Below are 21,922 nucleotides of genomic sequence, written 5' to 3'. Positions count from 1 at the left end.
CCATTTTTCATGCTATATTCTTGGGGCCACTTAGATTCAGTTTGGCACAGAGTTTTACAGAACTTCAATTTTTTCGTGATAACTGGAAAAGCGAGTTCGTCGTCGTCTTTTAAATAGGCAGGGAAGAGTCGTCGTTGGTGACAGTTTTCGAGCTCAGAACTGTCTTTCTTGGTCCACCAGTACGATTCACGAAGTTTGTCTCTTCTTTAATTCAATTCACCGCAGGTTTCGTCGAATCCAAGGTTTTCTTTCCTATCTTGAATTTTGTACTCATATACGAGTTTCATATGAGCTTTTATTTGTCCTGTAATCCTGAGTTGTTGAATTCTGTGGACACCCTGTGACTCTTGAATCAATAATTTGTGTGAATGGGACTGATTTGATCTTTGTTCCGTGGATGATTTCCTAAGCATCTAAGGCGTCTGGTTTTGTTTATCATAGTGTAATCGATATCCAACGCTAAATAGGATGCCTCTGGACATTCCCGGAGTTCCATTGAAGCTGTAAAACCCTACTTGTTATTAAATCTTGTTGCAGATTAACAAATCAAGTTATAGACCTCTTCTTGATGCCAATGAAAGTTTAACTTCAGTGTTGCTTGGCAGCATTCAAATTTCTAACGAACTAATGAACAGGGAGTCTTTCCCTTCTTTGATCTCTTAAAACTCTCAATCTGGGAGGGGGTTGGCGTAATCACCCGAGCCCACTTGCGGAACTAATGTACCAGAAGTATCCTTGTATTTGTTCATTGAATGTTGACTAATGCATTTCTGACTCTGTTGTAAGTTTGTATTTCTTCTCTTTGGACCGTCCTAAGGCATTGAATCTTGCTTCCCCTTTTTATTAAATGGTTTTGTCTGTGAAGTAAGCTCAGTTTATGTAATGCTTTTTAGAAACTGGAGCATATTTCTTGAGTCTTTCTTTCCCTTATCTCTTCTAGTTGTGAACGGTAGTGTGAAAATTGATTTGAAAGAGAACCGAGCCTCATTCCCATTTTATGAGCCCAGAAGAAACAATGCACAGACAAATATAGTTGAACATTTTCTATAGATATATGGAGAACAACACCTTATCATTTGGTTTTTTGTTTTCTGTCTGCAGAGCTAAAATTGAAAACACTTTTTAGGACGTGGAGCAACATATTGTTGAAGACAGGTGCATTTGGTTCCAAGATTGTCTAAGGGCTTGTTTCAACATTCCAGTGTCTGTCACTGGACATGTGACTTTTGAGTTGAGGGGCATTACAAACATGGGAACTAACATTCGCAGGTTTGTGTATAATTTAAATGTTCTTTATCTGAATATTTACAGCTAGTGCTGCCACTGTTTTCATGTGATATGCTTAACTGCATCTAATTTTATTTTGTAATAGTCCAGCCCTAACTCTTAAAATGTGCTTCTCATACTGATTTGGGGTTTTCATATAGATTGTTGAACTGGTTCTTGTTTCTGGTTTTCAGCGGAATTCCAAAAAAATCAAATGACAATGCCAGATCTACTATGACAACTATTCTGGCAATAGTATTTGGTTTTGTTATTGGTATTTCCTTCCAATCTGTTTCAGTTACTAAGGTGCGTTCCCATGGCGACTCTTAATTTTTACACATTTTATTTTTAAAATCAGAATGAGGTTTCTGAGTTTTGAAATCTTGCAGATTAGCCTACGTTCTGGCCTTTTGTCATCCACTGATGGCAGTAGAACTGGCAGAGATCCTAAAACTGATTTTGATAGGACCAAATCCTCTGCAACTAATGGATCAGATTATATTCCAAAGGTACTTGCCTTTCTGGGTTTTAGGTGATATTCTGAAGTTCTGTTGTTTTGCATTACTTTTTTGACCACTTTAAAATATCAGTGATCCACTCAAACTATAACTGTGAATTCAACCAAATGGTATAACCATAGTTTGCTGGTCAATTCTGATGTTAATTTATATATACAACTAGTGCTATCTTTTCTCTAAGAAGGAAAGAAAGCTGTCATTTCAATCTCATACTCTTTATGGTAATACTCATATTCATGTGGTATAAACGTCTCTTCTCCTCTTGCATGGGCTGATAATATTCAAACATGGTCTATTTAGTTGGTTTGGGACAAATAGGGATGTCCTATGATTGTGTTGAAGTTTGCTGAATGGAAATCTAGACAAGATTCAGATGATAGAAGAAAGGAAGATGTGTTTATAAAGTTTATGGTCAAATAATAGTAGGAATGTGTTTCATTTGTTAAGTGGCTTTTGTGAGAGGGATTGTTCAAAGGAAAGGATTCAGCAAGGATGACTGTTATGATGGCTGAATACCATTATAGGTTGTGGTGGTATCTCTGTCTCAAAGTCAGATTTTGGTTTCGTTTTCTTGCAAGAATGTTGAAGCTAGATAATGGCTTCAATTGGAGCATACTGGCAAATATATAGAGTACAAAAGTTCTGCTTACTGAAAGGAATGGTTTCATTTGTTAAACGGCTATTGTGGATGATGATGGAGGGATTTTTCAAAGGAAAGGATTCAGATGACATATATGGCTGTATACTGTTATAGCTTGTAGTTGTGTCTTAGTGTCAAGGTCAAGATATTGGTGATGTTTACTTGCAAGATGTTGGAAGCTAGATAATGGCTTCAATAGAGGAGCCATTGGCAAATATAGAGAGTTCATAATCCTGCTTCCAGATCAATCTCTCAGTCAGATTAGTCTATGTCAATTATACCAGCTCATCTCTTCATGCTCGTGTATGCATGTACTGGTAGTTTCTTTTGCCCCATTTGAAAGGAGGATTTTGATACTACTGAAGTCAAAGCTATTGTAGAGACTAGAGGGTTCCTTCAATACTTTCCATACACCCCAGGACTCATCTTATTATTGAAGGTGATTTATTTGTGGTTATTAGATGGGTGTCAACAAATTCTGACTTTCCTAGGAAGCTAGCATAGCTGATTCAAAGAGACAAAGCACTCTGCAGTCTGTAACCAAGAGAACTGGGACTCCCTAGAGGATGTTCTGCCTTATGATGGGAGAAATTGTTTTGTTTACATTTTATTTTTTGGGGGGGGGGGGGGGGGGGGGAGGGGTGCTTTTTTGTTTATGATGGAGGTAACTGTATGTTAATGTATATCTCATGTCAGATGTACACTTTTCTCCCAGCAGGTGCCCAATAAAATCTTGTTTCTGTGGGTGTGGGTAAGGATTCAAGTATCAAGAATGGATAACTGATTTTGAGAGGATAATCAATTTTGAGACATATCATGCTGTGTTTGGGAGATCGAAATCGAAGTATGCTGAAGACAAAGATGGTTGATCAGAAATGCATGGGATTGCTATGACTTTAGAGTCAGGGTGATTGGCCTTACCCCTGCTTTCACAGAGATTCTACAAAAACCTGTGACCCGTCGGTCATAATGTAGCAACTTTATTGTTGTATCAAGACCCACCCCTCTTTTGCCTATCTAGTAAAGTAGAGCAAATAAAGATATTGCAACATTTCCACTTTTTCCCCCTAAATATCTTTCGGTATGTGATTTGACCACTTTAAAACCTCAAAACATGTTGAAATGGTGGATACTAGAATCAATTATTTTTGGTAATATTATGTTATCTTTTCCAATTCACATCAAAGGGATAAGAAAGTTTCCAAGGCCTTCAGTTGCTCTCAGTTTTGTATCTCACCCACAGTTTCTGTTTTGGAAGTTCGGAGGAAGTGTAACTTACTTGCTTCCGACCATATTAGTCTCTTATGGGAGTGTATCAAACCCACGATCACTACACCTCCTACGACTCTCTCTACTTAACGAAAGGACCTACTCCGAAACCACCTCTAATACGATCATTCATTTCTTTTCTCTTCCTAGGTTTTCCAAACATCCATCTCAATGTTCTTTATCTCTATCTACACTACACATAGTTTATTGTGACACTTCATAACTGCCTAAAATCCCCCATTATACATCATAGCTGGTGGCATGAGGTCCTATAAAATTTCCCCTTAGACTTCAAAGAAATATGTTAACCTTACAACACTCTAGATGCACCTCTCCACTTCTTGCACTCGCTGGGGTACATCATCTTTTGTCACCTTCTTTATTTATGTTGGAACCCAGGTATTTGATGTGGCCACTTTGTATCTGTCCTTTGTAGCTAAGGTTAAATACCATGTATCCATCTTATTTCTACTTATCATTGGACCTTATTGATTCCAAGGTTAATCTGCATAGCTCCAATGATCCACCAAAACAAGATCATCCCCAAAAAGGCAAACTACAAGGAAGTCATCTTGTGTGCCTTGGTTATCCATGACAAGGGCAAACAGAAGGGCTTATGTCTGATCCTTGATGCAACCAATTGTAATTGGAAAAATTCACTACCTTTATCCCTATGGTAAAACAGTCTCGTAAGGAAGAAAAAAAAAACCTAAAAAATTGGGACAGAAAATGTTAACTGGGAAGGAAGGAGAATGTGACTTTGATGAAGTTGATGGATGGCCACTTTGAGAGAAGAAATAGTCTTGGAGGAGATCTCAGTGGCCCCTGTTGCTTTTTGTTCTTGAGGGGGGGGGGGGGAGGAGAAACCACATGCAAAAACACCACTCAGGCAGCAATGGGAACTCAAAACATTAGCTTTAATCTGCCATTTTTGTTTTTTACAACTTCTATATAAAAAGGGAAATGGGACCATTTCTTGGTTCAGGCCTCCAAAGTGGACCATGTTTGTCTGTCCTGGCTGGAGCAAGTGCATCATTGAGTGAAAGGGTTTCAAAGTAAGTAAATTTTTTTTTTTTTGGGGACAGCCAGTATGAACAGAATTTTACACCATAGATAATCTGGTCCCAATGTGTCACTGCCTTTCATATTGTTGCTTTTTGTGCCTTGAGATAGAATCTGTTAACCATGTTTCCTTACATGGTAAGAGGTGTCGTGCGATATCATGGGTAGCTAACATTGCTGCTAATGCATTTTTTGTTTGAAAAACTGCTGCCTTTTTGAAGAGGGTGAACTTCATGGTTGCAGCCTTCATATTCTAGAAGTTCATTCTGGTTTCAGTTTTGAGCACATGAAAAGAAAGAAGCCAGAGTTCTCTGACATGCCAGGGGAACTGTAGATGAGATTGTTACAAAAACTAAAAATGAGTTGGTTCAACCGGCATCTAGTTATGTTGATGTATGGTGGAATTTCAGCTCTCTCTATTCATTAAAATTGTATATCCTTTTTATTTTTATTTTTTTTAGAGGTATTTCTTATGACCTTTCCTAGTATGCTTCCTCTTTCAATAATTTTACGTATCAAAAATAAAACGTTGTTTTGAAAGACTATAGCATGCCATCCCATATTGACCAAGGTACAACAAGCAGGAACAGCTAAATGCTGCCTGGATCTACCTCTTTGTTTTGTGTTTGTAGTCAATCGAAGAGTTGCAGCAACCCAAGCCCCCTAAACCACCCCCTCCCCCCCCCCCCCAAAAAAAAAAAAAAAAAACTTCGAAAGGAATAAAGAAAAAAGAGCACATGTAAATAGTTTATTTGTGTTTGCTAACATTCTCATGCCATATTGACTTTTATCAGATATATGTTCCATCAAATCCTCGTGGTGCAAAGTTGTTACCTCCTGGGATTGTTGTGTCTGAGTCAGATTTCTATTTGCGAAGATTATGGGGAGATCCCAGTGAGGTATTGTTACTTCTCCAGTGGACCAATTTTTCTTAAGTTGCTTATCGCCTTCTCCCAGCATCCCTCTGTGTTTTTATCCTTTATTTTAAAATATGTGCACACATGGGTCTGTTGTCTGCCCCTTTTTTAAAATGGTTGGAAGCAATCTCTTCAAGGTTTTATCGTTTAGGCTTCTATTTATTGTTGTTGCATAATTTTTGTCTTTAGTAGGGCAGTCTTCTTGTGATTGGCAGTCTTATACTGTTTTACTTGCAGGACCTGAAAAGTAAGCCAAAGTATTTGGTCACATTCACAGTTGGATTTGATCAGTGGAATAACATCAATGCAGCTATTAAGAAGGTTATATGGATCTCCAGATTGTTGTCTTTCTTGTGTGTTTATTTGCAAAATGCAATGAGATTTATGTTTTTGCTCTCCTTCGTAGTTTTCTGAAGATTTTACTATTCTGCTTTTTCACTATGATGGTCGGACAAGTGAATGGGATCAATTTGAGTGGTCACGGCGTGCGATTCATGTTAGTGTTAGCAAGCAAACAAAATGGTACTAAGCTTTAGTATAAAATGGAGGGGGGGGGTGTTTGTTATTGCAGACCTTTCATAGGGCAACAAACTTTGCACAATAATTTACCAGTGATTTCCTCTTTTTTAGGTGGTATGCAAAACGATTTTTGCATCCAGATATAGTTGCAGCTTATGATTACATCTTTATCTGGGATGAAGACCTTGGTGTTGAGCACTTCAATGCAGAGAAGTGAGTGCTTTATGTTTCTTTATTAGTGAAACTCCTTGAAAATTGATAAATTATAGTATCTCTACGTGCATACATAATATTTATACTTATTGCAACTATACCAGGTACCTAAAGTTGGTAAAGAAACATGGTCTAGAGATCTCTCAACCTGGACTTGAGCCTAAAAATGGACTTACTTGGCAGATGACTAAGAGAAGGGATGACAGTGAAGTTCACAAGTAAGATTTAAAGCTAATATATTGTGTCTTCCAATCTTTTGGGAGTATTTCTCTACAATTTGCAATTGTGACATCTTAATTATGGCAGGGAAACATTAGAGAAGCCAGGCTGGTGTACTGACCCACATCTTCCTCCATGTGCAGCGTATGCTCTCTCCCCTCATTATTTTTGTTATTTCTACATGATTAATTGATCTAGATAGTTTCATTTAGGATCTTTCATGGGGTTCTTAAAGAAATGGAAGTTGGATAAATGAAGTAGGAAAAGGTAGAATACAACCTCTTTTTTGTGGATTTGAAGTTTGAACACCCAATTTCACTGTATTTGTGATGCCAGTAGATTCACAAAACATGCAGGGTAGTGGGCCCAGATAGAACCAGAAATAGAGTTGAGGAAACAGATAGGAGCTTGTTAACCACTGACAAAGATTGGGTATGACCATCAAACTCGAAAGGGAATCATTTCTTTGTTCATATCCAAAAGCTTAACCTTTGCACACAAAATATTCTGTTTACAATGCCTCACATAATCAATAACCAGACAGCTAATTCTCTACAAGAGAATGATTTTTTTATAGGAAGTCTTTAGTAGACTTCCAAATAAATTTACAGTCATTGACTCTGACAGGTTCTTTACTAGTTTCTTAAACATATTAAAACCATTTCTTTAAGATACAACCAAAACAAGACTCCTGTCAATTCAGATGGTTTACAACAATGATCCTGGCCACATGATTGACGCTTTAACAAGGACTATAACTTTATTTAATTTGGAATCTTCCCACAAGATCCTGTTCTTGTCAGATAGGATATCAAATGGCACCAAAATTGCACTAAGAGTTTTTGACCTTCCGAAGTAGATTGAAAAGAAAGTCAATTTTCGATAATACATTACATTGCTCCCAAAATCCAAAACTAGTACACCATTTATCAAATAAACTATAGGAACTCTTCTCTGGATACTTCTGCATCAACCTGTGTTGCATTTTCCTTGTACTTTTCATTTTGTTAGACATATTCAACCTTTAGAATGTGCCACTTCCATTTTAAACAAACAGTCCTGTAACATTTGTTGCCCTTAATTAATCACTTTCTCTTTATGTTTTAAATTATGTTATCATAATGTCATAGTCCCAGATACCGTGACCTGTCAAAATCAAATCTAAGACCGTAGGAATCATTGTCTTACTGTTATTTTCTTTGTTATCTCCTAGTGAATTTTCCCTAGGCTGCCAAAGCCCTGAGTATCTTCTCCCTTCAAGACTCCAGAGGGGCTGCAAGTTGTGGAACCATCCCTTCAGACTTCCACTGCATCACTTCCTCCAAGTGCCCCTCTGCCCTAAAATAAGAATCATCTGCATTTGATCTGCTAGACTAAATAATTCGAAACCTGTGGTTATGCTTGAGCGGCAGCACCAAAGAAGAGCTTTTCCCCTCAGAAAACAACCTAGGGTTGATAGGTATGTGGTTGCACTTCATCGGTTGGGTGCCCCTTGTAATCAGCCAACATAGCGGACCTCAAACATAGGTTCATGAGTTGAGTACGAAAATTCCATACTTGGTTTATTAATTGGTCCAATTTAAGAGAGGGTAGTAAAGTTTTTTTTTCTTTCTTTTTTCTTTTTCTTCTTCATTTAATTTATGTAGTTAAGTAGAAGTTTTAGTTAATTTAGAAATTCTTTAAAAAAAGGGACGGTTGTGCTTATTTATTTGTTTTAGAACTCCTTAAAAGAAGGTGGGGTGGTAGTTAAGATTAGGTGAGATATTATCTTAGACTTAGTTTACGACTCTTTTATTACTATTTTCAGTCCAAAAAGGGCTCTATTTTAAGGCTGTTAGCCATTTTATGAATACCCTCTTGAGGCAAGAATAAAATAGACAGAGAAAAATTAATTGAAAGATTTCTGATTTAGGGTAAATTGTGGGATTAGAAACTGGTCAGAGACCTTTTCATCCTTCTTGGGTCTGCTGGGCCAGCCTCTCCATTGACAGCCAAGCAAGTCTGGCACTTAGGCAGGAGTCAACCACCTCAACAAGAGCTTTTAAGCAGTGTTCTATCGGTTCACCAAGTAGGTCAGGGGCCTAGGCAGGGAATCTTCATCCTTCATTCTTCCCAAGGTCTTGGACCTTCCTTTACCCCTTCCTGTAATTTTTGGTTTCAGATTTAGGTTAAACCTTCAGTAAACTTGCAACTGCAGATTTCATGACATAAACTCGATCGGTTTAAGTCCTCCTTTAGGGGGAACACAGCCCCTATTTTCCCTCTATTCCCATAAAATTTCAGCGCCATCTGGACCCTAGAAGGCTGTTGACCGTAGACTCCTAAATTCCCTCAACTAACCTGCAATTTTTTAGTAGTCTTCTATTGAGGCTGAAGTTCAAATCAGTCTTCCTCCTATCCACATATCATCCTAACTCTAAAACCACCTCTCAAATGGACCCCTCAACCACTCGAAATAAGGTCTACATTGCTGATCGAAAATAATTAGATCTGGTTCGATTATAAAAGGGCCGTGGTTACTGTTGGCCTGCTTGGTCACCAGTCAACTGCTGCATTATAAACTCTAAGTCCCTATTCAACCCCCTGCCCGGAAAAAAGAAAATCAATCTTAACCCCTTAAATATTTGTGTTTTCTTCACATTTGTGGTCTACAACTTTTTTTTTGTTTTAACAGGTTTGTGGAAATTATGGCCCCTGTTTTTTCACGGAAAGCTTGGCGTTGTGTGTGGCATATGATTCAGGTATGAGTTAATTCTTTAGGAATCAAATGCATCACTGCTTAGGTTTTGGCGCCTATGTTGCATGAATTGTTCCACTGAATGCTTTGCAATATGGGGGCCGACTAATTTTTATTTCATCATATGTACTTGTAGAATGATTTGGTACATGGATGGGGACTGGACTTTGCACTAAGAAGATGTGTTGAGGTCAGAGTTCTCTTCTCCTTACCATTTCCCCTTTTGGTTGAATACATGTGTTCATTTCATTGGCAATTTTATGAAATTGCCGATCGCTCACCCATTTGAGAAAAAGAAGAAGAAGAAGAAGAAAGAAAGAAAGAAAGAAAAGGACACAATCTAGATGTTATACATGTTGAATCTTTTGTGGTGTTATGAACAAAGATAAAAACAACTTACTTAAGAGACTGCATGCTTTGTAAATCACTGAGGAATCAATCTGATTTAGTTTATGATCCAAATGAGAATCCAAATCACTCAAATAAGCATTGATGGATTGTATGGTGGATTTGAATGCCATTGTCCATCGATTAGCGCCATTTTTCATTTTTCCATATTAAGAATCCAATTTTTTTCTTCTCAACCTCTATTCCGCCACTGTGTTTTACTGTATTCCATCATACATTTCCAACATATTTATTGTAATATTGGTTCAGTAGTCAATAGTTCCTTTTTTAAAATTCATTACTCATTCAATTGGTTGTTGTTGTTTTACAGCCTGCACATGAGAAGATTGGTGTGGTTGATTCACAATGGATTGTTCATCAAGTAATACCTTCCCTAGGGAACCAGGTAAAACGCCTTCTTAATGAATTCATGATGTATTTGTTGAAAATCTTTGTGAAATTTTTTAAGATGGTTGAAGTTTTTGTCCAATAATGATTGGATGGGAAAGTAAGATAACTCTAACCTAAAAGAAGCAAAATACCTATGTGTATTTACACCGGGAGCAACAATCAAATTCATGAACAAGCGGCCGGGGGCGGACAACGCGGAAAACAAGGAAAGAACAAAGAAAACAGACAACACCAACCAAAAGGGGACCAGGCCCCGGCCCAGGCACGACCAACAAGGGGAGACAAACCGAACCGGGCGCACCCAAGACGGGCACCCGCCGGCAGCCCACAGCCGGCGAGCCCAAAACCACCACCGACGAGGGGGCAAGAGGGGAACGGGGGACAAAGAGGGCCGAGAAGAACACCAAAGCACCCCGCGACAACAACACGGGAGGGGGGAGGAGGCAACGAAGGGGGGGGGGACGGGAGGGAGAGGAGGACGGAACACCCCACAAAACCGCGCCGACGAAGGAGAAAGAAGGGGCGCCGGACCCCCGCCCCCGCCCACAACCAAACAAGAAGGGGCAGGGGCGGGGGGGGGGGTGGCGGCCGGGTGGGGTTTCCCGTATCTAAACTCCATCACACCCCCCCCAAAAAAAAAAAAAAAAATCCATGGCCTAAAATATAATTAAATATTTCAGGCATCTAAAAGCAATCTAATTAGCATCACACTATTGCTTTGTTATTGGTGAATTTTTGGACTTCCCTGGACACCCAAGATTGATAGCCAAATCTATTCCAATCTAACCAAGAATAGTAACCCTATAGGCAAGGTAGGAAAAGTCGGCAAAATATTGCCGTTTCGGAAGCTGGCAATACAAAAGGGCAGCGATACGACTTTTACCAATTGTGGGCAAAAAAATGTTTTTTGTTGAAATCTCGCGATATTTTGGCGATTTTTCGCCGATTATAAATGAAAGTTCTGACAAAATGCATCCTTCGAGGCTTCGACTCACCCACCCCTCTCTTGTTCTTTCTCAGCTTTCCGCCAACTAGCCACTTGAGTGTCTGCCATAAAGTTTGAAGAAAGCGAGAGGATGTGTGGTGTTTCTTCTTTAAATGTGGCTTGATGTAGGAGTGTGTATAATTTTCTCAACCTTGTCTTGTCTCTTTTGAATCAATTATTAAGTATAGGAATCCCACTGAAACCCAAGTCAAATGTCGCCAAAACTTTGGCGATATGTCGGGGTTTCGGTGGTTTCTGCAACCATCAAAACCTGACTTATTGCTGAAATTTCGTACCTTGCCTGTAGGTACCTGGGGAAAGAAAGGGGGGATGGGGGTGCTGGCTGCTAGGTAGTTGGATGGGGGAGCCTTGTAGGCTGCTATCAAGGTATTGGAGTACCTCTGTAGGTGAAGCCATCAACCAAGAATAGGATCTCACTGTATCTTCAACAAGAACCCTCGAATTAAGAGGTACCTTACCAAAGCTGGCACTATTCTGAGAACTTTAATTAGTGAAACATTCAGAGTTGAAGCAAAGCTGGGAGAGATCTCATTAATCAGGTTGTAACCTCTCCCATCAATGAAGGAAAGAAAAAGAAGGAGGGAGGGAGGTTGGAACAATTTATAGTGTTATAGTTGAGGTGCTAATTTCATTAAAGCTTGGTTTATAATCTGACCTGTACAAGGACCCTCTCCCAACAGTGGTTGCTCTTATGTATCACATTAGAAGACTGAACTAATAGAAGACTTTAGGACTAAACTATCCTTGACTTAGGAGTTGGGTGGAATTATTACAACTGTCCTTGCTCATATCAGAAATTTCTTAAACTTAATAAAAGCTATGGTATGCTATTAGATTACTATAGTGCTGCTGGGCAGGCAGCAACCCTAGCTGCTGACCAGCAAGCTAGGGGTTTCCTTGGCCTTAGGCTTCCATTTGGTGGAGGTATTGGGACCTGTTTCACTGGTGATGATGGAATACTGAAATTGTAATTAGTAGTGCAACAAATATCTAAAGTGCATGATTGATAATAATTTTTTCTTTTAGCCTGAGGATGTGGTTGTAATCCATTTTAACTTGACCATTGGACATCTTGTTGAAGGAATTTGGAAGTTTCCAATGAAAGTATGATAGGCCCAGCAGGCCACTTGGAGGACCAAACAGGGGGGGGGGGTTGAAATGTGAGGAGAGGTATCCCTTTTTTTATGAGAGTTCTAGGGCAGCCTTTGGCTGAGGGGCAGCTTATACTATAGGGGGTGAGTAGCACCATCAAAACCAGAGTTATCTTTTATATGTTTCTTCTTCTTTCATATTTTGCTTGATCGATCAGAGGGTTCTGATCAACTAGTATCAGAGTGCACGATCCAGGGGATGGTTAAAAGGCAAATGGCGATGAAATCAATTCATGGATGCATGGGTTGCGTGGTCAGGTATCGGCAATGGATTGCAAACTAGAATCCCAAGTGTGTTACATGGAAAGGGAGGATAAACACAACTAGGGGTTCAGGGAGGAGATTAGAGCTTACTTGCTGCATGGGAAGGCCCTCGAAGTGGATTCATCAGCGTCAGAAATGACAGAGGAGAGGGTAATGAGAACACCGAAGCCTTCATTGAACTGTGAAGAGAAGAGAGTGCAGGGGATCCTTCATCGCGCTGGAGACCATTCACTGAGGTGACCTCAAGGGCTTCGGCAGATGCAAATTGGCACACCTGCAGCCTACGGTGAGAGGTCTGGGAAGCTCGTGGTGGATACAGAACTTGAGAAGAAAGGTGGTTTAGAAGGGCAATTAGGGTTGTGTTAGAAGATGACTTAAGGGCTGATAGGATAGTTTGGCCTACTACACTGGGCCAGATGAAGGACTTGGCCCAGTCTGTAGAAGTTGAAAACTGGGCCATTAAATATCATAAGGAACTCCATGGATCTAACCCAGCGCATTAACAACCTCAGCCCAACTAATGTAGATGGACCAAGAATCGACTTGGGGGCCAGTTCAAATTAGGGGACTACTCAAACCACAGTCTGGTCAAAACTAAAATTGACCAGACCACCATCGTCAACCTTGGAAAATTGTCTAGGGCCGTTCACCACAATAGGAAATCCTACTGGATTTGTGAATAGGGGCTATCAGAGACTGATGGCAGTGGTGAAGGTGGTGGCTTCAATTTTGACAGTGACGGTGCTGCACCTTGTGGCTGAAGATGATCCCGGAGGATGGGCAGTGCCTAGTATGTGTAGTATATATATATATTTGGGTGGCAGGGAGGGGGTGGGAGGTTTGTTGGAGGGGGGAGGTTTGTTGGAGTGATTAAGCTTAATGCGTTACCAATTAGGATACTATGCGAGGCCCTTATAACAAAGTGACATCCGGTCTATCTACCATGTGCGTGATTATGATGTCCTCGAGCTCATGCAAGTAGAGGAGCCAAAACTGATATCTTTCTTTCTCGTGATTGGCCTCGTGGATCACTAACTATGGTAACGGGAGAGAACTTGTTCCATACAAACCCTTTTTTGAGAAAGAGGTTTAGGTATGCAGATATTGCCAGGAACAACCTAAGAAGATCTCATCTTCTGTTTTGTAAGACTCTTGAAAATCTCTTGATTTGTGTTATTTGTGGCTTTGTTGGCTGAGAGTGCCAAAAAATGTTTTCCCCCCTCCTGATCTGCTACTTACACGTTTGTTGCACCTAAAAGAAACAAATATTGAATTAGTTAACTTCATAAATGCCCTTTGTCTAGGATGAACTGTGTTGTTGGTTATTAGTTTTAGGTAATCAATAAAGTCTGTGTATTGTTTGTCATCATCTTGTTAAGGAATACAGAATGGTTTCCTTTATTATTATCATCAATATTCATCTACCTAGTTTTGATCTAAGTCTTCATTTGTTACCTGAAATTTCTTCCAAAATCGTAGGGCCAGGCTGAGAATGGGAAAGCACCATGGCAAGGGGTACGTTCCAGACTTTTCTCTTTTTTTTTTTTTTTTTTTTGGGGGGGGGGGGGGGGGGATGTTCAATATTCATGCTGTCTTCACTATGTTGTTTTATATTTTTTATCATTATTATCATTTTTTGGGAAGGGGTGTTGAAGTGTTCTTTTCTTTATATGTTTGGACAAAACACTAATCAAATTTCTGTGCACGGGAGGGTACTAACTGGAAATTAGACAGTGGTGGATGATTTGATCTCTATCTCTGGCACGAAGTTTGGACCTTGTTTTAGATCCATCCAACATGTTTAATACCTGGTTTTTAACCCAAGATTAATTTATATATAGCCATATCTGACATGTGATCCAGATTTAGTGAGTGGTTGAGTAACTACATATGTTACTTCATATCCATAGCACATAAATCAGATCTTATCAGGACTTTGGGAAGAGGATCTAAAATCAATGTTGTGATAGATGTTGCATGTGCTGGGAGTTTGGGTGGACTCTCTCTCTCTCTCTCTCTCACTCCCCCCCTGCTACAGCACTGTAAGTTATTGATTTCCATTTTTTTCCCTGTATTTTTTTCTCCTAATAACCGCAGGTAAGAGAGAGATGTAGAAGTGAATGGGCAGAGTTTCAAAATCGTCTTGTCCATGCTGACGAAGCATACTTTCCTCAGATCAGGACGAGATAATTACTTGCATCCATTGCTCTGTATTTTTCCAGTATAGCACCTTTTTGGTGAATGCCGTTCATTGTCTCATTTTTCCCTTCTGAGGGTGTTAGTTTTTTGTTCTTTCAGGTGAAGTTTTCTTCCTTACTGTAACCTTTCCCTATAGCTATTGAGATATACATATACTAAGGGAAGATAATTTCACTGTGTCTGTAAATCAGGAATATGATCATAGTTCGGGCTAATATTTGTTTCTGGACAACACTAAATCTTTGTGTGACTGAGTTCAATGTAGTTCCAATTATAAGGTCCCTTATTAGTCACTTGCTTGCAGTTTTTTCCTTTTCTTTCATTTTTATTGGGAGGGGTGATGGATAAAAGAGACTAAATGGAGGGAGGAGAAACGTTAAAACATGGACTTACTGTGTTAGCTTGACGCAAGGGTAGCATTCCTCATGAGAATAAAATGCAACTGTTGTAAATGTTGTAAATGAATCATGATCCTGTACTTCCCAGCACTGGAATTGCGTCAGTTGGTAAATTTTAATCTGGTCGTTCAAATGAGCATGAAGTGAAAAGAACCAAAATTGAGTCCTGCTTGACTATTCTTACCCATAAAAGAAAAATGGCAGTGATTATAGAGGTGAGTGAGAGAACACGGCCATTTTTTTGTAGCTTTATTCATTTTAAAACATTAAAAAAAAAAAAAAAAACAACAACAACAACTATCCATTCCTTCCTGGCCTCCTCTCACCATGGGTTGATGTGGATTAAATTTTCTCCACCTTCTTGGTTTCAAGGCTTTTAAGGTTGGGTGGGAAGCCACAGGTGCGGTTCCCACCCCTTTATGGTTCTCTTTTCTTCATTCCATCTCTTATGTCTCGATTGTTTCGTTTTCAAAATTTTAATCTAAATGATAATTTCTATGAATTTTAAAAAAAAAAATTAGTGAAAATCCTATAAATAGAAAAAAAAATTCATTTTGTTTTGTCTTCTTGTTTCCTAATACATTTTTGATGAACCTTTTCTTGTCATGTATACGTCTGAAAATTACTTTCTCTAATATACATTATGGTCTACCTATATCAAAGCTTTCGTTCCTTCTAATTTTAACATATCTATATTTTAACATTAAAAATTAAAAATGCTGAGCACATAATACTGGGTTAAACAAATTATAGATCGAAAATGACTCTACAGCAGTAATGACTCATTATAGTAAAAAGGAGATCCCATGGCTCATATTGTAGAGATGGTGGAAGTTATACCCATATTTAGAATAGATAGAATAGAAAATTTCTCATTGCTTTAAAGAGACGTATTGAATAGCAGATTATCTAGCAAGATTGCTGGGGAGGAGCTGCAATGAGGTCTAATACATGAGATGTGACCATTTTCTATTTTCGAAAAGACAAGGAAAGTGATACCATAGGAGTATAGGACCATAAGTATAGCAAGGTACATGTTTGTCCCTTTTTGGTAAGAAATAATTTTCTTGAGGAGAAGAACTCGTGAAGTAGTCCAGGTTACAAAGATCCCTTATCCACGGAGTGGAAATAGGCAGAGTTGCACTCCCAAAAGGCAAAGCCCTCCTAGCTAGGTTATCGGCTATGGAAAAACAATAAGATTACCATAGGTTTTCTTGATGAAAATATGTGTAAAATCAGAGGATGCGCTGGTCAATGGAATCAGTTAAACTGGAGGAGTTTGAGAAGGACCTGTTTCTGATTCGGTGTCTTCACATGAAGTGGGGTGTGGAAGGTTTTAAGTGAGTTTCAAGTTTCTTCATTACCAAACACATTCGGGTGGCAAACTTTGCTTGCTTTGCCAGATACCCCAACTTGAAGGAAATGCTGACCAGCTAAGGAAATGTTCAGCAGACCATGTCACCTTCCTAACTTCTCTGATAAGGCCCGTTTGTCTCTGCAAAGTGCCAGTGGGTACCTAATTGTGTCTTTTTAATTTGCAGGGAATTGCAATTTGTTATGTCAATTCAAAAATAAAAGGGCATCAAAGGCAAGTTTGCTTTCTCCAAGAAGCCAAGAAGCCAAGCTCCCAATGCCTCATGACTAAAGCTTCTCTGTGTTTCTTCATATAGTCTTCTCTTCATTCACTCTCTCTCCCCCCACTTAACAAATATTATTGGGGTCTGTACGTCCGCTCTCTTCGTTCAAGCAAGAACTCTTTGGTGGGCAATTTTCATCTTGAGTACATAGCTTTCATTTAGGTGCTCTCTTCTTTGCCAGCCATTAAGGTATTACTATAAAGCTTTTTCCTTCTTCTACTTTTGTTTAGTTTCATGTTTCAACTTGGTTGAAGTTTTAACTTGAGATTTCTTTTCTGTACGTTTCCAGGGTCCAAGATTGTAGATTTTATTGAAGGTAATTTTAAAAACTCAATTCTTCCGAAACTACATCACTGGAGTGAATAAAACTTTAACTATTATCACAAATATTGATAGAGTTTAAGTGCTAACTGTGTACCAAGTTCATATCTTTATAGCTGTAGCTAAAACCTTGGGAACTTCATTTTTTGGGGGGTAATACGTTGGCTCCTATCTGTTTACAGCAAGAAGGAAATAGCGTAATTTTTTTTCTTCTTTTAGAAGAAGAAAATAGTGTTTCAAATTTTCAACAGTCATGACTCCCATTGGAGCGAGAAGGAAATGATTATCTACATCAATCTTTCAATGAAATTATGAAAACAACCAACCTTCAGCTACCTGTCTTCCTTTTAGTTACTTTTTCCCTTCTAAATTAGGTCTAACTACTATGAGGATGCCATGAGAAAGAGGAGGATTTGGATATCATGATGAAAATATTATTTAAATAAAAAATAAAAAATAAAGAAACTGACTGAACTTTTCTTAAGCTACGTCGAATAAGGGTGAATCAGAGCCAAAGACTTTTGCACAAGCAGAGGGATTTTTTTTTGTATGTATGCGGTTGGGGAGGGGGGGGGGGAAGGGGAGTAGTGTACGATTTTCTTATAAAATCTTATTCTAATGATTTTTTGTGAAAGACTATTTTTCTGTTTTCACCTCAAGTTCAACTCTAGTGCAGCGACTATTGTAACGAGGCTTTCCCCCTTTCAAAGTTAAGAGAATAGTAATATTAACCATAAACTAAGAACTAACCTTTCACTTCTTAAAGGCAAACTTTTCAGACTTAAGATAAATCCTATTTTAAGGAATAATTCTATATAAAATGTCTTCAAAAGTTAATGATTTGTCAATAAGTCTATTTAAGGCTAAATGTTTGTGCTCTAAGCAACTTATACTACTTGAGTAGTTAATCTAGCTTCTGGAAGAAAACAAATTCCTTAATCACAAACATCTAACGACATTTAACCTTCACTGTTACATATTGGAGGGTTATGACATACCTTAGTAAGTTTTTGTAATTTAATTACAATAGCAAAAACAATATCAAATGTCAAAGGAATAGGGAGCATTGGCATGTAATTCAGAAAATCTCTCCATAGACTTGGTGAAAAGAGGCAATTTAGGGTTCTAAAAATTAAAGAAAAGAATTTAATCCCACATTACGACATACTACTGTAGTGAAGAATACGCAAGAAAGAATATACCTGGATGTCACCAAAATGTCGAAGTGAGTAGAAGTTATAATTTGCTTTTGATTGTCTCTAATCTAATTCTCGAAATTTACATATCTTGTAAGTAATTGATCAGTTATTCCTACCAAAAGAAAATAAGTTGTCTGAGTCCTCACATTAATTAATCATGTAGTACTGTATCTCATCCCAGTTGATTAATTTTCTTTTATTTTGTCTTCAAAATCAAGGAAGAGTAAATATGGGGGAGATCCATGGCATGCAATTGGGTGTTATTGGTGCTTTGGCTCTTTCAGTGGCTTCATCAGTATCCATTGTCATCTGCAACAAAGCTTTAATGAGCAATCTTGGCTTTCCATTCGGTAATTTGCCTTTGTATTTCTGAATTTTCTACCCCACTCCCACCTAATGTTTTGAATTATCTTTGTTCATGCATGGAATATAAAGTACTTAAGGATACTTTGTAATTTGTTACCGTTTGGGAGTTAAACGAATTGTTGAAAAATCTAAGCGAAGGTGAGAAGACTTCTATAAGATCAAAAACACCTTATGTGCACCAAACTATAATATGAATTGCACTATGCACGCATCATTATTGTGTTGGTACCTGTTGGGCCACAACATATGGTAACAGCTTAACCACCTGCTTCTTTAACACTCCAGCAACATGGCTAGGCCAGACCTGCACCATTAATGGTTTAAGACAAGGTCCCAGCTGGGATACATGCACCAACCTCAATCAAGTGCAGCATGGAGCAACAATAAAGCTCTACACATGGATTTCTAATGAGAAAATAAGCATAATAATCAGTGTAGTGAATTGGTCCTCATTAACTTTATATAATGGTGGTTTTCTGTGTTCTTCTGGACCATTGTCATCATAAATTTTGAAGGGTTTCTTATTAATGTAGTGTTTTGTTTACTCCCACATTGCAGCTACAACATTGACAAGTTGGCATCTGATGGTTACATTTTGTACCCTTCACGTCGCACACCGTTTGAATGTATTTGAGAACAAGTCCATCGACATGAAGACTGTGATGCTATTTGGCATTTCTGAATGGGGTGTCAATAGGGCTGCTCAATCTAAGCCTTGGTTTCAACTCAATTGGTTTCTACCAGGTCAGTACTACTAATCTGCATGCTTTGCTGTTTATTTATTTAGGTAAAAGTTTATTTATTTGGTTGTTGATCTGCAGATGACAAAGCTTGCAATCATACCATTCACAGTGTTGTTGGAGACTTTCTTCTTGAAAAAGCAATTCAGGTTATGTATCTCATTCATGAGTAGGTATAGATGCCTTGCAAGCCAGCACACTAACGCCTTGGCCCCGGCCCCAAACCTTTGGCTTCTCTTCTTTTCTTTCTTTTTCTTGGTGTTTTGCAGCCAGAAGATAAAATTTTCTCTTTTCTTGTTACTCGTTGGAGTTGGCATTGCATCCATAACTGATCTCCAACTCAATTTAACGGGATCAGTTCTCTCTATTTTGGCGATCGCAACTACTTGTGTTGGTCAAATTGTATCCTTTTTTTTCTGGGTGCTTTTTCATGTATGAGTGGATCCCTTGAGTTGTATTGAAAGTTTCCCTCCTCACCATGAGTGAAGGGAAACTTTGGCTAAAACAACATCTGGATTTGGGTTCTGGTGGCTCATTTAATGCAAGAACAGGCCTAGCCCCAGAGCATGAACATAATGTTAGGTTTAGGTTTTAAGCAAGTATTACACGTACCTGAGTATCCAGTTTGAAATACTCGAACGGTTGCTTCCAGCTAGTATTTATAGACAAACTCTTCCATTAGGCCACTAATCTAATAGGCTTTATTAGAACATAAGTCTGAGTATAACTCAGAGACCTCAACAGATGAGCCCTAGGGCTGGTCAAGTTATAGTCCATCTTTACCCTAACTTGTAATAATAATTTGAATAGATGGTCATCTTTAACCATTTGGATCAAACTATGTAGCTGACAAACACAATACAGAAGAGATTGAACGTAACATCTACGCAGTTGCTGTACCAGTCAGCCCCATTTCAAGCGGCCGTACTATTTGTTTCAGGTCCGTTTGTGGATCAGTGCCTCACCAAGCAAAATGTCTTTGCCTACCGTTACAACCCTGTGGTCTTGGTATATTATTGAACACTTGTAACCTAGCTGCTAGCTGCTAGCTTCCTCTAATTTGTGATTTGATACAATATTATTACTTTAGAACGTACACATGCATGCATGGATTAACAGATGGTATGGTCACGTATGTGTCTCTGTGTAGGCATTCATCATCCTTTCATGCGTGATTGCAGTCTCTGTGAACTTCAGTACCTTTCTTGTGATTGGCAAGACATCACCAGTGACTTACCAAGTTCTGGGTCATCTAAAGACATGCCTTGTGCTTGCCTTCGGCTATACCTTACTACATGATCCCTTCACAAGCAGGAATATTATTGGCATCTTGGTTGCCATGTTTGGGATGGGCTTGTATTCCTACTTCTGTTCCCATGAGAATAAGAAGAAACAAGTCATCGATCTCTCTACACTGTCTCAGGTCTCTCTTTCTCTCTCTCTCTCTCTCTCTTATATACATGTAGGATATTGATATTCAAGAGCTTCAATTGAATTGTTGTTTCAGATCAAAGATAAGGAGACCACACCCCTTTTGGTGAGCAAGAACGCGGGTCTTGAAGACAAAGGAGCACATGAAGTTAAGAAATCAACCAAGGACTCTGTAGTTTAGATATTATTATGAGGAAGGCCTAAGCCTTCATCTCATTATTTTGCCCAGGAGTGTAAATGGTTTCCATTCTTTAAATAAACACCCACCACTTGCTTTCGCTATTCCTCTTTTCCCCATAGTTCAATTCTTTCTTTCTTTCTTCTTTTTCTTTTTTTTGGGGTAAACCATTCCTCATCTGTAATAGCATACTTTGCCATAATAGAGAGAGAGAGAGACAGAGAGATCAAATCTCAGTCGTTAGACGTTGTAGCCGATTGAGAAGTCATTATTGTAAAATTTGAGGCAAATTCAATGGTAACGAAATGCATTCTTCCAGATCATCTCAAGTTGACATATGTGGAACCCTACAAATGTATCATACCCTTATCAAACTCCCGTTAGTACGTAGCATCAGGGCGGAGTTGCCTGCACACTAGGGCCAGGGCGGCCGTGTCCCCCTCCGCCACCCCTTTTTTTTTTTAAAAATACAACTAGTTGCCCCTACTGGCTTTTTGAGATTTCCCTAAGGAAACCGCTCAGGGCTGTTTTAAAACCTGTCTTCCACCTTGAGTAGCATGTTTAATGAAGATCTATATTTCATGAATTTCTAGTTAACCAAGAAATGCTTTATATCAATAAAAAATCTCTTATAGTGTGCATTGCTGAAGGATTCGCAGGCACAAAACATGCTTGACAAGGCAACAAGATGATTTCCTCCTCCTTCTTCTTCTTTCTTTTTTGTTCCAACAACACCTAATTAAAGTGTAGCCTCCAAGCATATGCCAAGAACTTGACCAAAATAGCTGAAAGAGTTATATATAAGCACTATGTCACACTCAACAAAGGTAGAGTACCTTTGACGCAAGTATCATAGACACATAACTTGATGGGA

The 21,922-nt window shown here is 38.8% G+C and overlaps 2 protein-coding genes across 2 annotated transcripts; both read left to right on the top strand.

The window, feature by feature from the left end:
• The first annotated feature begins 20 nt into the window (after window positions 1-20).
• On the top strand, window positions 21-15,082 carry LOC149023522 (uncharacterized). The gene is made up of 15 exons (XM_089144074.1): window positions 21-242; window positions 1,102-1,269; window positions 1,461-1,572; window positions 1,656-1,775; window positions 5,550-5,654; window positions 5,910-5,993; window positions 6,079-6,194; window positions 6,303-6,404; window positions 6,509-6,622; window positions 6,711-6,767; window positions 9,298-9,364; window positions 9,497-9,550; window positions 10,079-10,153; window positions 14,059-14,094; window positions 14,677-15,082. The coding sequence occupies exons 2-15, from the start codon at window positions 1,250-1,252 to the stop codon at window positions 14,767-14,769; spliced, it is 1,155 nt and encodes a 384-aa protein (XP_089000200.1). The 5' UTR covers window positions 21-242; window positions 1,102-1,249; the 3' UTR covers window positions 14,770-15,082.
• Window positions 15,083-16,738: 1,656 nt separating this feature from the next.
• On the top strand, window positions 16,739-21,387 carry LOC149023521 (UDP-xylose transporter 1-like). Its single transcript, XM_089144070.1, is given in 10 exon segments — window positions 16,739-17,002; window positions 17,103-17,129; window positions 18,552-18,683; window positions 19,258-19,376; window positions 19,378-19,443; window positions 19,521-19,588; window positions 19,709-19,841; window positions 20,286-20,447; window positions 20,590-20,862; window positions 20,947-21,387. Coding segments are annotated over 8 exon segments (1,047 nt in total). The 5' UTR covers window positions 16,739-17,002; window positions 17,103-17,129; window positions 18,552-18,562; the 3' UTR covers window positions 21,052-21,387.
• The last annotated feature ends 535 nt before the right edge of the window (window positions 21,388-21,922 follow it).

The sequence above is a fragment of the Hakea prostrata genome, chromosome 2 (assembly GCF_041222555.1).
Source record: "Hakea prostrata isolate BN-2017 chromosome 2, UWA_Hpros_2, whole genome shotgun sequence".
In the NCBI taxonomy this organism is placed as follows: Eukaryota; Viridiplantae; Streptophyta; class Magnoliopsida; order Proteales; family Proteaceae; genus Hakea; species Hakea prostrata.
Note: the sequence above shows the minus strand (reverse complement) of the source record. Positions and strands in the feature narration are given on the sequence as shown.

Excerpts from the sequence above, each read along its gene's own strand:
- LOC149023522 (XM_089144074.1), top strand. The coding sequence starts at position 1,250 with ATGGGAACTAACATTCGCAG. Across the intron at positions 1,776-5,549 it reads GATCAGATTATATTCCAAAG|ATATATGTTCCATCAAATCC; the intron begins GTACTTGCCTTT and ends GACTTTTATCAG. Across the intron at positions 9,365-9,496 it reads GTGTGTGGCATATGATTCAG|AATGATTTGGTACATGGATG; the intron begins GTATGAGTTAAT and ends ATGTACTTGTAG.